Source organism: Lagopus muta, chromosome 7, assembly GCF_023343835.1.
Source record: "Lagopus muta isolate bLagMut1 chromosome 7, bLagMut1 primary, whole genome shotgun sequence".
In the NCBI taxonomy this organism is placed as follows: Eukaryota; Metazoa; Chordata; class Aves; order Galliformes; family Phasianidae; genus Lagopus; species Lagopus muta.
In genome coordinates, this window is record NC_064439.1 from 5,773,402 (window position 1) to 5,791,507 (window position 18,106).

Consider the following 18,106-nt stretch of genomic DNA (forward strand, 5'->3'; position numbering starts at 1 on the left):
TAAACACCAAGGATTCAAGGTGAAACAAAATGAGAAGAAAGAGAAGTTCATTAGAAGAAGCAAGCCCAAATACTCAGTTTCCACACTGTGTCTGTTTGCAAAATTTTCAATAAATATTAGGTTAATATTGTCACATTGGCACAAAATAGATGAACTGTAGGGAAGTAGTGTAGTTCACTGCTGGCACATATGCGAAATAGAAGGAAAGGAGTTGAGAAGTACACTGAATAGCTTTCTTGTTAGTGTTTTGCAGGCTTCGATAAGCGGCAGCTGTCAGTCATTGCTGTTCCCCACTGCAAAGACCCAAATAGATGGGTCAGCCTTTGAGGCATTAATGGTCTACTGCTGAAATGGTTCCAATACAAAGCGTGTTCAGATATCCAGAACTCACTTTTGTCAAATTCCTAAAGGGGAAAATGTGTGCATGTGAGAGAATTCCAACTCGAAGGCTCAAAATACATTGGTGTAAAATAAGTAAATAAAAATAGGAAGAAGCTCAGCAGTGGGCAAGATAACTGCATGATGAGCTTTGCATTTGCATTCCTACAAAACACTAATAAAGTTCCATAGCTGTAGTGTCTCAATAAGAATAAGGGCTGTGGGAAAGCATATCCTGAGTCATTCAAAGAACTGTCATTTCTGGTGATGCCCATTCCAAAGACATATGATCTCTTACCCAACAAAAAATCCCTTGATCAACACATATATTCCCACAGAACAAATTATTTGGACTGGTGTCTGAGCAACCTGATTGAGTTGTTGATGTTCGTGTTCATTGTGGGGGGCTGGGACTACATGACCTTTAAAGGTCTCTTCCAACTCAAGTGATTCTGTGATTCTGTGATTACAGCTGTTTAAGCCTCAGTTCCTTGGGTGTCACGCTGCAGGCGTTATGATATGTTAAACTTTGTGTCAAGGGCAGCCTTGTGGGGCACAGAGGGTTAAAATTCCCTGCTGTCTGTTGGGAGCCTCAGTCCTGTGAGCCTCATCTCTGCAGTGGCCCTCACCTCCTTTCTCCAGGGTGGTCTTGAAAACCACAGCAGAGCTCACAAAGGAAGAACAACGTGAAAAAAAGCAAAAATTACGTAATTACACTGAAAGGGCACAATTATGGTGAAGTATCTTTTTGTGTAGAGGGCATCATGCAGAATTGAAACAAGATCTACCAAGGGTATGTTAAACATTCAAATCTATTCTAACTTTCCCCTAATTATAAACCATATTTTTGCATATTTAAATATTTTAGCATGTACAAAGAGAATGTGCATTTATATATACTGCTTGGGAGGAGAAAATGTACCCTGCTTCATTTCATAGTTGTGGGCTGACCTGGAATTTGGCAGCCCTTTGGCAATATTGCCTTTCTTCAAATGCATGTCGATTTTGGTGCAATTGCATGGGAGAAAAGACAAAAAATAATGTATAAAGAGGTTACATGCACTGCATGCCTCTCAAGCACATGGCTAAGTGAATCTACACAGTTCTTACATGCCCTTCATACTTCCTCTGTCAGCTGAAGGTCCTGGGCCATATTCTGGTCATTGTGTGCTCACGTCACTCCAGACTCATCCACCATGACTAAGAGGCTATAGAGAGGTTGGTCTCAGGCAGAACCACAAAGCTGTGAATCCCAATGAGATATTGTAGGGTGATGATTGCCACATCCCTGAAGCCAGGTTAATGGGGCCCTGGACAGCCTGATATGGTGGTTGGGAACCAGCCCACAACAGGCAGGCTGGAGCTCAATAATTTTTAAGGTCCCTTCCAACCTAAGCCATTCTAAGATTTTGTGATTCCATGATTCTGTGATCAGTTCAGCTTATAGCTCCTGTACCAATGCTGGGCTCTCTGGAGAATTCACAAAACTGCTCTAAAGTAAGCCATCCTGGCTCAGAGAACTGTGCCTTACAGTGTTACACACAGCAGTTTAAAATTTCAGATGACGAGAAACCCTTAGAAATGTCTCAGTTTAAATTTCAGCTGCCATTTCTATTATCAAAGCTTACACTGGCAGCAGCCGTCATCCTGAAAGCTGCACTTGTGTGGCACTGTCACCGAGAGGGCTCTGAAGGAGCAAGCCCACCTGATAGCTTCTAAATCTCCTTTGATTGCTGAGATGTAAGCGAGATGCTCTGCCTGCTCACAGAGCCTGGAGACACATGCCTGCAGCCCACGCATGGTGACAGGATCAGAAAGAAAAGATGAGCAATAGCAGTCAGCGCAGGTGCAAGAAGCTGGCAGGAGAGGGTGAGACTGAGGAAGGATCGCCTTGAACTTGCTTTATTAGTCTTCCTGGTGTTGGCACATGTGTTCATGCCAATCACTGCAACTTTTTTGTTTAGTGCTTTATCCATCCCCACTCCTTGTCCCACTCATGCTTTGGATACTGTTGGTGTCCAGATTGCCTTCTATTACATGAAAACGGTCTTCCATTTTTCCCTCTTCTTTGAGATATGTAATTCTAAACAGGATGAGAGGTAGCCTTAAGTTGTGCCAGAGGAGATTCAGGTTGAATATTAGGAAAAACTCTCAAAGAATGGCAATGCACTGAGTGCACAGGCTGCCAGGGACGTGGTGGGGTTACCATCCCTGGAGGTAACCATGGAGATGTGGCACTGAGGGACGTGGTCAGTGGGCATGGTGGAGTGGCTTAGTGGTTGGACTACATGATCACAGTGGTCTTTTCTAACCTTCAGGATTCTGTGATTCTATGAAATACAGGTTGTCCTAGCAGGAGAACAGCTCCCAGGAGCTCAGCAGCAACCACAGCAGCTCTCTGGTTGCATCTTCTCAATGTTCTTTTGGGCTCTTATTTTAGCATCCCTGATGGTTAAAATTTAGAAATTGCTTTCTTAAGCTTCCATAGATTTTCTTGTAACTGCTTATAAAAAACCTTTTCATACACACATCAGTTTTCATTCCCTTAAGGAGTAAGGATCTGTTTCTCAAACGTATGGTCTGATTTTTGGGTGAACCTATGTGAAGCCAGGAGTTGCAGTCAGTGATCCTTATGCATCGCTTCCAACTTGGAGTATTCTATGATTCTGTGATTTGGGGATACAGTAAAGTGATGGAACAATTCAGTGTACAATCAGCCTGATACAGGGATTCCTACCAGAACTTACCTGCAGTTTAATTGCATTAAAAGCTTCAGACATCAGAGGAGTCCATGCCATTTACATTAGACAAGTAAGACTTCCTGCCTTGTTATTGCTTAGCCCACAGCTATAGCCCAGATGTATGCCTTTATCACAGAGACATCAGTTTGTGGTTCAAAAAAAAACCAAACAAGCACGACAGACTAAAAAGAGGTTCCAGGTGAGTGATTTTGGGCTGACATCCTAGCTTACTTCCCAAAGTAATGTCCTACACTTTCACCATTGAACTCAGTGTTGTTTCTATTTCTAACCCCTAAATGAATGTATGTCTTTCTGCAAAGTTCAGATCATTTCCTGCATTGATGAGGTCCCCCTTCAGCAAACATCATTTGCACAACATCAGAAAATTGCTCTAAACTTTGTTTGTTGTTTGAGTCAGCCCAGTACGGCTGTTACTGCCTTCTCCCCTTCCTTAAATTAAATTACTGCATATGTTGCCTTAATCAAACTGCTGACTTGATCTATCTGTGGCATGCTACAGAGAAGAAAATCTATGATGCTGCAGTAACTACTGGCTCTTGGCCACATTTGTCCCCTCTGCAGTTTTAAAGCCAGGCATGGATGCTGCTTTCCACAGAGATAACACCTCCGTACTTCCCCATGCAGCGCAGTGCCGAGCCAGCAGCACTTGCCTGCTTGTCTCCAGAAAATGCCATTATTGATTTGTTCCAATGGAGTGGCTAATTGGGTCATATGGAAAGTGCTTTCTGCCTGCTGCTGGGACGGAGCATGTTGCAGCTTCTTACCCATTCCTCGACACCAGGCACGCACAACGTGGTTCACAGCAGCCAGATCGCAGCTCCCACCACGGCTGGTTTGTACCATCTGAGCGTGCAAAGATTCCGTGCCTTCCCATTTCTGAGGCTTCTCTGTGGGTGTGGAAATCCTTAAATGGCAGAGAGTTATTGCCTACTCAACCTCACCTTCCCAGGACTTGGCAGGGAGTATGACTGCAGGCAGGGGATGCTTTCTCCATTGCCTCCCAGTGTTGCCCTGTTTCCCACCTGCTCTTCCTCAATGTGCTGTTAGAATTTTAGAATCACAGAATCACAGAGTGGTTTGGGTTGGCAGGGACCTTAAAGCACATCCAGTTGCAACCCCTGACATGGGCAGGGACATCTCCCACCAAACCAGGTTGCCCAGAGCCCCATCCAACCTAGCCTTGAGTACCTCCAGGGATGGGACACACACAGCTTCTCCTGTGCCAGCATCTCACCACTTTCCTAGTAAAGTGTATGTTCCCAATATTTATTCTAAACCTATCTTCATTTAGTTTCAAGCCATTACCACGTGTCCTATCACTACACTCTCCAGTAAGTGGTCTCTCTCCATCTTTCCTGTAGGCCCCTTTTCCCCCAAGACCCTTCAATGACACAACAGCATCTTTCTTATGATTTCCAAGAGGACTGAGCCTTCATCTGCACAGGGAACCCAAAGGGTGCACACTGCCCAATGAATATTCATTGCTCCACAAAACTCCCTGCTTTCTCAGTCACGTTGATGTTTTTTATCAATTGGCAATTCTCCTCTCCTTTACATATTTGTTTGGGCTTTACCAAACTCATCTCCCTGGAAAATCAGTTTGCCGGGCTTTTGATAAATATCTGCCTCCATACATGCCAGTGACAGAGCTGTCTGTGACCACAGTTTCTATTCAGTGGTACAGCTCCCATGTTGCCCTGAACCCTGAGCTTTTCCTCTCTTCTTCCCCATAATTTTTTTCAGCGTTACTGACTTAATTCAATTTCATTTGACAAGGTGAAGCAGTTTCTGATGGCTTTTTTCCATGTTTCTTCCAGTAAGAGATTAATAATTTCGAGGTCAGTGGGGACCACTGGGATCATCAAGTTTTAGCTTTCTCATAACGCAGAGTCAAGGACTTCAAGCAATAATTCCTGCACAGAGCTTGCAAGTTTATTTTAGCTGTGATACATCATTTGTGAGATGGAGGGAAGAATTAAATATCTCAGGTAACAGAGAGTTCACCATGCACATCTGGACCAACATCTGTTTCTTTTGCAGTCAGTGGATTTTGAACTGTACCATTTCTGTCCATTATGGACAAGTAACTAAAACAGGTGCAATTCTGTAACAGTCAGTTGAATTATTCCAGGTTGACATCAGTGTGGCTGAAATTATCGATAATTGCCCTAAAAATGCCAGCGCGTAAAGATTTTGATACAAAAGTATTTGTGACGATGTTTTACTCTCCTAGTAATTCTAACATCTACAAATCAAAGATGAAGTCATGCATTTATTTGACAGGGTGCATTAATTCCAGCCTTTTACTGCAGGACATATACTTTATTGCATGGAACTGTACTGCCCTTTCAAGCAGTGTTTATATTTGGGCTGTTTGCAGTTCCAATCCATGGGACAAATTCCCTTTTAGTGCTGCTGTATGAAATACCTTCGAAGTCAGTTGATGACTCCCCAGTTTGTACTAGCAGGAGAGTGTGCACACAGTAAATCTTGCAGTGGTCTGCTTCTCAGGTTTATTTGGGACAGTGTTTTTCTGATCAAGTGAGACAGCAGTGTTTTTTCGCTGTTATTAGATGCACCATTTGACTGGCTTTCTCTTTTTTTAAACTTCATGTTTTGCTTTTCATTCCTTGAAAACTCAATTCAGGGGTTTTGAGCAATAAAATAAACAGAATAATTCTGTGTTTACCACCTTAGGAAGAATAGCAGCAAGCCCATTAGGAAAACAAACAAACAAACAACGAGCTGTAAATCACAGATATAAAGCACCTCTGTCTTTGTTGATGCATAGAATGGCATCTGTATCTACTTTGTTTCAGTCTGACAAGGCAGAGCAAAGCTTGATGTCAGATCTCTGCTGATGTGAAGATAGCAGTCATGGTGTCCATAAAGGTTTTAGGAAGCTCAGCCAGCATGCATGGTGCTCGGGACGTACATTTGTCTGCAGCATAGTGCCTGAGGTTCCGGAAAACACAGGGAGCTGATGGAGGAAAGAAAGAGGAAAATAAAAAAGCAAAGCCTGGCATCGAGTGAGCTGATATCAGGCGTAGCAGACTTGTCAACATGCATTTGGCCACGAGCCCAGACTGGGGACCACGCGTCAGTCACAGCCTACTGGGTGCCATTTCCCAGGATCCCTGTCCCTCCCTGGAGCGACGCTCTGCCCAGAAATGAGCATTTCTTGCTGTTTCTGCCTTTGGTAAGGAAAATGCTAACATTTAGCATTTTGGACAAAATGAGCAGCAGTCAGTTTTTGTGCCAGGGGAGACAGCAAGCGTGTGTGTGTGCATGAGGCTGGGGGGGGGGGGGGGGGGGGCTTGAAATCACTTTGCTTCAAGATGGTCCAGTGGTCCAGAAGAACAGAATTGGAAATAGTGGCATCTATAAGAATGACTGTTTTTCTTTCACTATTGACTGATTAAGATGAGGCTTCCTTAATGATGAAAACATTACTGCCTTGTTAGGGAGAAAGGACCGGGGTGTTTCAGGCACCCTCTCAAAACGTGCTGTGCCTTGAGGCACACTTCCAAAATGTAAGCTTCCATCAGAGGAGCCCATTAGTTTGAGTTCTTCATATTATGCTGTGGAGAGATCCCAATTACCAAAAGAAACATAGAGTAGAGTGTGATTAAACTTCAAAATGCAATTTAGCAGAGGGTATTAGCTTGAACTCTGAACAATGAACACTTATGAAGCACTTTCACTGCCTATTTAAGACTACTGAATTGATAACAAGCTAAATTAACTTTGGCAGTCCATCTTTTTGCCAACTTCTCCCACTTAAGCTAATTTTAAGACTGAACCTTTGGACTAATGAATCAATGCTTTATTATGGGCAGCATGCTGCCCAGTGTGGGAAAAGATCTCGGGCCAGCAAGGACCACAGTGTTAGATAGGATGTGCCCTGCTCCTCCAGGCCTAGAGTTCAAACACTTAAAATGTTCTGATCAGTCTAAGAAGGAGTAGTGCAGAAATTCTGTTTTGACTTGGAGAAGGATCCAGGGAGACAAGAGAGAGGACTTCCATCATCTAAAGGGGCTATAAGGAAGGGACAGATTCGTTAGCAGGTTCTGTTGTGACAGGACAAGGGAAAATGGTTTCAAACTAAAAAAGGGGAGATTTAGACTGGATATAGGGAAAAGGTTTTTTTATGTTAAGTGTGGTGAGACACTATCACAGGTTGCCTAGAGAAGTGGGAGACACCCAAGGTCAGGGGATGGGGCTCTGAGCACCTGATGGAGCTGTGTGTGTCTGTTCATTGCAGGGGGGTTGGACTAGGTGGCCTTTAAGGGTCCCTTCCAACTCAAAAAATCCTACGACTCTCACACCTTAAAAGCATCATAGGTGCCATCGTCTGCTAATGGTATTTATTTTCCCACCTCATATTAAGGAAACAGGGGGATTTTCCTGATGTATTTGGTGACATTTCTTCACATGCTGAGCATGCAGAAAGATAAATTCTCTGGTTTTGTCAGTACTACAAGGATTTACCTTCATTTGTGAGGGGAGAACCAGGATCATAAATGATGGTCACAAGAATCCACCATTTGTTTCCCTATATGAAGCCTATTTATTTCCCTCTCATTTTAGCCAGATTGTTGAAGGCTTTTCAGAAAGAGTGAATTCAGCATATCCACAGGCTGTCAGCCTGACAGCTCTGCCGACTGCAGCCTCCTGTTATCTTCACATAGGAAACAGGTGCTGCTGGGTGGTATGGCACACTTGCTTTCGGCAAGCACTGCAGTCTGCTTGGTTCTCCCCTTGAGCAGAGGTAGGATATAAACATTTCAGCTTTCACGATCATTTACTTCTTGGCTTCTCTGCACAGGAAGGATGCCAGTTACTGGATGCAAACTGTTGCCCAGAAAGGATGCCAATAGCTTCCAGGCACTGTAATTTTGGGAAATCCATAGCTGTCTGCAAGGACGAACATAAACATCAACAGTTACTTGCTGGAGTATACAGTCCTCTGGTAACTACATGTGTTCTGCCACTGAGCTGGATTTGCTGTACGTGAATAGCTACTCAGGTTCTTGTTACAGTTTTCATGTCCCAGAGCTGACTATAGGAAGCTCTGAAGGTTACTGAGTCTTTAGCAGGGTCTGTTGCGATAGGACAAGGGGAAAAGATTTCAAAGTAAAACAGGAGAGTTAGTCTGGATATAGGGCAGAGGTTCCTTGCAATAATGTTGGTGAGGCACTGGTGCAGGTTGCCCGGAGAGCTGGTGGATGCTTTGTACTTGAAGACACTCAAGGTCAGGCTGAATGGGGCACTGAGCACCTGATGGAGCTGTGTTTTCCCTGTGCATTGCAGGGGAGTTGGATGAGATGACTTGTAAGGGTCGCTTCCAACTCAAGCAATTCTGTGATTCCATGATTCCATAAGATATGTTGTTGGCTGTTGAAGGATTGATTGCTGCTCTATTCAGTAGCATTTCTTGAGGAGGCTTAGAATCATACTGTTATCTACAAATGGCTAAGGCAGTGATGCTTCTGTCGCCAGTGTCCTCCACTCCTGGTGTAGCTTTGTGCAATGGGCAGTGACTGAAAAAGATCTGCAAGAAGGCACAGGGACACGTTTAGTGGGTGTGGTGCTGATGGGTTGGTTGAACTAGATGGTCTTAGAGGTCTTTTCCAACTTTAATGATTCTGTGATTCTGTGATCTTGGTGGGGTGCTGAGAAGATGATAGGACTAATGCTCTCCCACGTTCCATGGACAGAGTAGAGGGCAGTTTGCATTTGCATTGTCCCATCCAGCACCAATCTCATGAAATATGTTACAACTTAATCCTGCCACATCCTTCATACGTGCTTTGCTAGCTCAGCAGTGAGCCAGCTACTTTTGTACATCCCCACCTGCATGGGAGAGGACATTTCCTGCACATCCTTTCCATGACAACCACAGCCAGGGAATGAGGAGACAAATGCTCCAAGCCAGGTTCACAATTCAGGCAGTGAGTGAAGCATCAGGAGAACCCATCTGAGCTGATTCCCATCAAAGAGGAAAGCCTGGGGATCATCTTTCTAAATTTATTTGCACAGGATGGAAAAAGTGCTGTTTCCACGGGTAAGGAATAAAGCAAATCCGCACCGATGACAGGTATTTATCTTGCTTTGCCAACAGCAAGTCTTCTTTGCAAGGGATTGGCATTTGCACTAATCCCCATTTGAGCCCAAAACAATTAGCTGATCCATGGTTTTCAGAGGCAGGATGTGGTGTGGAGCCTCTGTATTTATTTGTGCCATCAAACAAGTATGTGGGTCTGTGCACACACACACTTGAGATGTAATCCAAATTATACTCTGGTTTCAATCCGGTTGCTGTTTTCCTGTTGCTGCCAATGATCTGCAGCATGCAGGGCAACAGGACATGATCCATCCTCCTCCATGTGATAATCCCTGGCACAGTGTTGGCTGAACACCTCTTTTTAGGGCCCAGATCTGAACAGGGGTGAGCAAACTTCTGGCTGCTGCTCCAAAGGAGCTGACATACATTCCAGGCTTCCAATCAGCCATTTGAGGGCACAAATTGTACTGCTGAAAAGTTTTACTTTGTAAATGATGAAAACAACTGAATCAGTAAATACTAACATAATCTGTATTGCCTTTCCAACATGGCACTTGATATAAAAATTAAAAACAAATTACATAAACCACCCATGGTGGGGAGCTTTACAGGAGATAAACCTGCTGCCATTGCTTCCAGAAGAGCAAATCATCTGCAATTTGAGCAAAAGCAAATAGTCCAAAGTGAAGCAGACTGTGAGGAGCATACCTTGCCCCGGACAGGTTCCTGCTGATCCTCAGGCACTGTGTGCTGGAACTGAGACTCCATCCCAGGAGAGTGGCTTACCGGGGCTAGCATCAGCCATTGCAGAAACCCAGTCGATTTGCTAACCTTGTTGGGTGATTTGCCACAATGTGTTTCATCACTATTAATTAATATTAACTCATCAGATGCCTGGTACAAATGCAGTTTCTGGGAAGTAGCTGGGGCTGTGTTCCCAGAGTTTAGTCTCTATGAAAATATTCCTGAGTTTTGGTGCCATGCAGAAGGGTTCGTCAGTAGAGCAACAGTATAAGCTTTTCACTTGACACTAGCTTAGTTATTCAGTGCAATAATTTGCTTAACAGCTTGGATATTTGTCAGATCAACTGAGTTACACAGTCTGTTCTCATCTATGCCTTCATTTCTAATGAATCTGAGTGCACAACCTTTCTGCATAAGTGAGCTTGAGATGTCACCCTAGATTGCATTGCACTTTCAACATGAAACAATTGTTTCTGTTGTTTTAGTGCTATAACTGATACCCTGCCATTAAGATTACTTGGTACTAAGTTGTATGCACATTGCATTAAAACAAAAAACAAAAACAAAAAAACCATGCAACTTTCTATGGCTTAGTGCCTTACTCAAGTATACGTGCTTCCCATGTTAGCATTTTGTGGCACTGAGTGGTCATGGTGGTGAAGGATTGATGGTTGTACTGTATGATCCTAGTGATCTTTTCCAACTTTAATGGTTCTATGATTCTGTGTTCTCCCCTGAATAACAGAGTATTTCCAGGGATGCTCTTTAAAAAGTGTTACTTTTCGTCAGGGATTCAGTGATTATAGATTGTGAAAATCAGTGATAAACTATGCCTAGAAAACTTGGTTCTATGATTCCATGATATGATTCTATAGTTCTATGATTCTGTGGTAGAAATTGTATGTAATGCATTCTCATGCAGAAGGTACGGGCTTGGATGTGCGTAATTTAATTTATTAAAGTTGGAATATATTTTAGACCACATGCCTTCTGAAGCAGGAAACAAGTAATTTGATTTTGAATTAATTTACTAGAAACACAGAACGACGTTTAAAGGATTGGTACAAACCTGACAGTCCGAAGGTATTTATATGGAGAGCAATTTGCTTAACCAACTGCTTCCTTTGTGTCATCTGTTCTCTCAGATGGTTATATTTGGAATAAAGTGTTTTTCTGCTGCCGGTTCCTCTTGAGGGACTTTCTGTGGTGATGTGGCTTTAGAACGAAAGCAGGTAGGCTGCTGCTCCCCGGGGAGGAGAAGCTTGTTTAATACATTAATAACACCGAATGCCACTCAAGCCAAAGGGAAAAAAAAGGTGGACGAGCAAAAGATAAATATGTTTAAATAATTACTGTTGAAATCCTGTTATGCTTGTAATTTTTTTCTCAGCATGGAAGTCGTTCTGTAAGCAATTCAGCACAGCCCTTTGAAATCAGCTTGAGTTTTATTAATAATTCAGTAGCAGCATTAGCAATGGCATGAACGATGGCAGTGCTGTATAGAGCCGCAGAGTTCTCAGAGAAATCCCTATCACAGGTGAATCAATGAAGCTGAACTGATTTACACCAGCAGTGAACCTGGGCCTCCAGATGTAGGAGCCAACCATGCAAACGTGCTCTGCTCTGCCATTAGTCCTGGCAGCACTTGGAGAGAGCACAGCGGCAGGAATCATCGCCCCAGGACAATATGGCTGAGTTCAATGGCGCCGCTTCTGCTGCCAAGCACTGGGTCTGCTCAGATGTGTTTGCAGAAAAAAAATTGTTGCTCTGATTCCACAGTTCATCCCTTTTTAGTGAAGTATTTATGGATGCGCTCTCTTTCCAACCTGTGGTTAAGTCCCGTTGACATCAGTGGATGCAAAATACACTGAAGTGTTTTCCTGAATAGGCACTGCACACATTTACATGTCCACCCGCGGGTTTTCATCTCTACTTTTGGATACCTTTAGCTTTCTCCTGTGAATCTGTAGCTCATTTTCCCGTGCCATTTGGAGCAGAGCAGTGGTGTGGCACTGGGCGTTGTGCTCGCACCTTCCTCCAGCCATGATGTTAAATATCACCTCTGGTCGCTGAGCACACCCTGCAGCCCTCGGCTGAGCTGCAAGCCCCTTTCTGTGCCCTGGGTCTCTGCAAAAACCTGTGCCTCCAAACTGGGTTGAAAATGGAGAAGGGAAGGAAATTTCCTCCTGCCCCCCAGCAACAGTTCAAAAACAATAAGCCGGTCTATCTGTAATTTCCTTTTTTACAGCCAGTTTTCTTGACATATCCAGTTGTTAAACCTGAAAAGTTACAGCATAAGCTTGTGTAATCTTGTTGCTTGCCATTTTTCCTTAAGATGTCATCCTCTGATAAGTGTAGTTCAGGCTATTTTCTCTTCTAGCTGGGGAGATCTCCTTAAGAACTAAGCATGCTATCAAAGAAAAGGAAAGTAAACCCATCTAGGATTATTTCCAGCAGGAAAAGCAGCTGCAGCTGAGGGGGCAGCGATGCCAAAGCCCAGGCGCCCGGAGTCAGAACTCTGAGATTTGTGAAGAGTTAAGTGAGTTGCACGTGGATAAGCAGTTGAAGGCTGAGCCACCACCTCCAGTAGGGCAAAAAGAGGTAACAGAAACCAATTTCCTGCTTGATGCTGCATGCCATTCGTCACGCCAGCTCCATAGTGCATGCCACCGATCTGTGTGGGGGTCTGGGGCATATTAACTGTTGGTGGGTTTTTTTCATGTTAAAAGTATAGGCCCATGAGAAGTGCAAGAATTTATGTACCTGACATGAAAGCTTTGGTGTCATTCAGTTCATATCGGGCAAAGTGCAGATTTGCTTCTCGTTGTGTTGGTGAGACTGTGCCCACCAGGAGAAATCCCATGCGGAAATCCTGACAGGGCAATGGAAACTGGGCTGCCACAGAGCAGCTCATCTTCTGCAGCCTGCTGAGTCATATTGTCACGTAAGGGGGACATCTGCTTCTAGATTTGTCATGTGAGACCCTTTAATAGTCAATGAGGATCTGGAGCCAATATAATTAGGTGAAAGTGTCTCATATCCTGCTGAAATCAACATTTAAAGTAGATCAGATGAAGTGCATTTTATAAGTTCCTGTTTTTCTCTTCTGGCTGTAAGGGGAGACCAGAGTAACTGACTGAGCTGTGGATGTCTGTGTCATGTAGATTACACTTAGGTGAGCTCAACTCCACTTCCAGTCACCAGAAATGCTCCTGGTTTCTTTCAGGAGCAATCTCACCAGAATACTTACTGGCATATTGGATTTTGTATTCAGCAAAAAAAGGTCCGGACCTTAGAGGAAGGAAGCTCAAACATTTCATGTCATAATCTCAGATAAAAAGAATTTGTATGTACTTAAGAGATACTCCAGATTTCAAACTAATGAGACGAAGAATTGTAACTAGGAGAAATTAGAAGACCATCTCCAGATTTTTTCTTAGAGGGGATTTCCTATCCTTCCTGTTTAACTGTATTTTTAAGATACATAAACCCTGATGTGTTGGCAACAACTACAACTACATCCTTTTTTAGTGCTACAATGAAATGTCATAAGACAGGAACATTCTAGCTCTGATATATTCAGCAACACTGCGATAAAGTAATAATCCCCATTTCCTCCCTCAACTTTCAAAGGGTCCTGTAACACAAATGTCACCTTTCTATAGTAGAGTATAATTGATTCTATTTGTGGCTGCCCAAAAAGAGGTGGAGGAATATGGCAATAATCCAGGGATGACTTGAAATCAAACGGAAGTTCACATGAGGCTACGAATGCCAGCATGAAAGAGCAAAGCCCAAAGGATGCTATTTTTGAAGGCTAAATCTTGTGTGGACATTGCATCCTTACAGTCCTCCTGTTCAGAAGTAATCTTTGTGCCGACACACGAGGACATGCTAATCTTTTTGATGAATGTCCCAAGAACTTGGGGCTAGCCAGATACAGCCAACAACTGTGAGGAAGTAACTTAAGGGATTTGATACGCCCAAGAGACGAGGCTCTGAGTTGTTCAGTCAATAACAGGAAGCATCGAATGTGTTCTGACTAAAACACTGTTCATGTCAGTAAAGGATACATTATATGATTAAAAATTCATCCCGTACAAATCATCAGTAAGGCACCATAGAAATAAAATCATTGGTGGCACAGAACTCAGAGAACATACCAGTTGATTTCTTTGCCAAAACACTGGCCCATAAAATATTTTGTACAGCTGTTTGGAATCTGCCTTTAAATGTGTCAGGCCACTTTGACTTATTTATTTATCAAAGAGAATAGTTCACTCATTTAGAAAAAAAAATGTGGCTGGGTGTAATGCCTTAATAATCAGACTATCTTTTCCTTTCAAAATGCTATTTCATTACCTTATTTTACCAGTTATTATGTCATTTTCATTTTATGAATTAATATAAATTAATAGAGCATTACTAGCTTCCTTCTGCATTTAGCTTACTCCCTAAAGTCACGTGCCTTTGTTCTTTCATTATTTCTTGTCAGTGAGTATCTCTGCACCCTTTATCTAACTCATTTATCTCTTTTTTTTTTTTACAACTCAATTAGAATTGTTGTGCCAAGAACTAAACAGTTTCTAAATACAATTCCCACAGAACCATAAGGAGGAGAAGTAGTATCTCATTGCCTAGACGTGATGTTTCCAAGTAGGATATTTGCATCACAATATCCCACTATGAAATCATGTCTGATCTCTTAATATTACCCCAGGTGACTTGAGATTACAGCTTTCCAGGTTACCCACTGATGTGCTATCCCTGCACTCACTCATCCGTAGTGCTTTGAGTCCAGTCTCACTGTGCTATACTCTTTCCATGTGTTTTTTCACTTTCTTTCTCCCCAGTTTCAGTAGTCTCTCGAATTTAGTATTATCCATCACTGTGAAAATTATATTGGTCAGTTCCTCTTCTGTATCTTTGGTGCTAACTCTAATCCCTTCAGGTCTCCTCTGAAGGTGAAGTTTCTGTTACATTTGAGTCGTTAGCATGGGTTTTCTCCATGAAGCAAGGAGGGAATCCAAGCCAGTGCCTTTATTTCAAAAGTCAGCTTTTCTATTATAGAAACACAGATATTGTATCCAGGTTTGCACATCATCTGTCAGTTTGATAGATTAAGACTGCAATCTTCAGAGTTTATGGAGAGAGGGAGAAAGCAGATAAGAGAGCTAAATCTTGAGCAAACACCAACTTCTAGTGAGATTGCAGCTTCTCACTGTTACAAGCTTTCTGGAAAAAAAAAAAATCCCATCAGTTTGCCACTACTGGAGAGCCAAGCAGTGGGTGAGGAAGCCATTCCAGACAGAACCACACCACCCAGAAACACATTAAAAACCGCCTCGGCTCAGGTGGGAGACCTTCCAAAGAGGTTTCTGATGTTGCCTTTGCCTGGTATACCTCTCCAACAGAAAGTGGGGACATTCTTTGTCCTGTTTGACTTATTTTGGCCTGTTTGTTCCCACTTGTGCACAGACTGGTGGCAGACAGGAGAGCTGCCTCGCTGTCTTCATGTCTGTTTGATGTGTCACTCAGCTGCCCTCCAAGAAAGCACTCTACTTTTCTCCGCTGAGTTTATTTAATTCACTTTAATTACAAGCTGCAGCAAGAGTTTGGTGATCTGTGATTCCCATGATTATTCCCTCTTACTCTTCTCTAAGCTCAGTATTGTATTTGCTTATTGCTGCTCTCCTGGGCTCTTTCCAGCTTTCCATGAGCATTTGCTACTGATTGCAAATGGTGTGTTAACGTGTGTCAGATCCCTGCACGCCCATGCTCTGCCATGTGCATTTGCTGGATCTGCTTATTTACATTTGTTTTAGGTTTTCTAGATATTTCCCTGCTTACGTTTCTGCTAATTCTAAGAAGCCCTCATTCCCTTTTTATTGATCGCTTTGTTGGTCTTTTAAAAAGCTTTTATTTTCTTAGGCAACTGAATTTTCATTAGTCCCATCTCCCTCATAAATTACTTTTATGCCTCTTTTCTCACAGCGTTCATGAAAACAATCCCTTTCACCTTTCTGGCAAAGAGTAACTTCTGCTTCTTTTCCCACAAGATTTCCTAACCTTTCCCTCCTCTCTCATATGTGTGAATTCTTTTTCTAGTCCCTGTTCAGACCCCAGAACTTTTGCCTCATTTTCTGAATCCACATTCACTGCCTCTTCTTCCTTGAAGGCTTTTCAAAATAAATCCTGTCCGTGTTGTCTTGCATGTTCCCCATCTCCTTTTGACACTGATGGATTCTAATGATTTCTGAAAACTCCTCCTCATAGATAACTCTCGAGCATTCTCAATTCTTTAAGATGTTTCCTTGTAGTCTAATATAATTGCACTGTGTCCTGCAGTTGTGTTCTGTGAATTTCCCAACCTGTCTCTGCTAAATACAGCACTCCCAATGATGACGCTATTGAGCTGACATTTTTCTCACAATGTTCTTTGATTTCTCCCTGTTGGTTAGAATTGTATCCAACAAGGCTTCTTTTCTCATCGGGACCCCTGTTTTCTACATCCTGCAGTTGTGTGTGATTTAGGACTACTTCAGTGTTCTGTCTGTTGACGACTTCGTAACAGAAGAAATAATGACTAAATGCATTCCCTAATGAACAGTAACAGAAAGTTCTGATAGTATGAAAACCTGACATTTTTTCTACCATCATATATTGTTTGTAGCCTGTAGAAAACTGGCTATTCTCTGTATGACAGCTGCATTCTGAATATGGATTTTTTAGAAGCTTTGGCCATGTCTTTGACCTGTGCTTTCTGGCCTGGCTCTCTTTTTAAATGATCTCTTCTTGATTGTTTGCTCTTCTGAGCAGAGCATTAAAAGCCCTAGCCAAGACTATGACCTTTGGGATGCTGCAGCTAATTGCAAACACGTAGCTTCCATCCTGCTTACAAGTATTGCTGGAATGTTCAGTCTTGCTCGTTTTACCCCAGGTTCAGCATTTCTCTGAATTCAGCTATAAATTTTGCATTGCCTCTGTACACTGGAAAACAGAGGGCCCATTTTCACATTAATAATAAATACACAGAGCTGTACCTATTCTCTAACTCTGTCATCTTCATGGAAATAATAATTTATGTGCACGTTCCGTCTTTCATATAACTATCTCATATAAGTATCCCTTGTTTAGAAGCCTGGGTAAAGTAGTATTGTCCTCATTTTTAAAATGAAAACAACAGTATTATGAGCTTAAGCACAGCAATGTTTCAGTAGGTGCTCAGGGAAGAAAGTAAGACAGTTTGCAAATAAACCACCTTGTGCCAGATACCTCTTTTACAGAGTCGAAAGCAAATACTGAGCAGGGCTGAGTAAATAATAGACCTTGAACTATAATGGCCTAGCTGAGTAATCAAGAAAAATATAGTTCTGGATTAACACAGACCTATAAAACAATTATTTTGACCACTGAACTTAAAACAAACAAACCTGTTTTCTTAAAAAATGTTTAATGTCAGAAGAAAGCTTTGATCTGAAATAAAATTTCTGTCTCTTATTTGGGTGGTTTATGTTATCTTGTATCACTGTTTTAGGAACAAATGCAGCCAAAATTCAAAATTAGGCGTCAAATTTTCATGAAAATCCATTGCTTTATTTAACCCAATTTCCCACATAGCCTTAAAACCAGTTTTTCTTCAAGAATGCATTCTCCAGACTTTTTTTCCCACATTACCTGAGACTTCTTGCTCTAAGAAGATAAAATGACCAACGCTTCAGGAGGTGGGAATATATTTGTCCCCATTTTGCAGAAAAGGATTTGAGGTGTTTTTAAACAATGTACTTTAGACTGGGGATCAAACATTTGAAGCAAACGATAGGTCCTCCAGAAAGCATTGAAATCCTTGTGTCCCTCCTCCTAAATCTTGAGAGCAGAAGTGTGGAGCTGGAAGGTGAATGGGTCCCATCCCAGGATGGGGATGTGGGATGAGGAAGGTGAAAGAGCCTTCTCACTTGAACATGGTGTGTCATCTTGTGAGCAGAACATGACAGAAAGACTTCTGCTCATCCTGTAGGAGAAGCCACAGCAGAAGAGAGGAGGACATGGTCCTGGCTGACCAGAGGCAATATGAACCCACAAGGTTTGGGTGCTGAGCCTCATGTCCAGGAGGCAGGAACCCAGCATGAGTTCTCCAAGTCCTCCCCCAGCTTTT

The 18,106-nt window shown here is 42.6% G+C and overlaps 1 protein-coding gene across 2 annotated transcripts in view; it reads left to right on the forward strand.

Annotated features, from left to right (window-relative positions):
• LOC125695836 (sodium channel protein type 5 subunit alpha-like) overlaps positions 1–18,106 on the forward strand; it is a 204,531-nt gene that overhangs the window by 139,808 nt on the left and 46,617 nt on the right. For both annotated transcript variants that reach the window (XM_048950819.1, XM_048950818.1), the window contains one exon: positions 12,406–12,552. In XM_048950819.1, the coding sequence (XP_048806776.1) occupies positions 12,406–12,552 (147 nt within the window). The remainder of the gene's footprint in view (positions 1–12,405; positions 12,553–18,106) is intronic.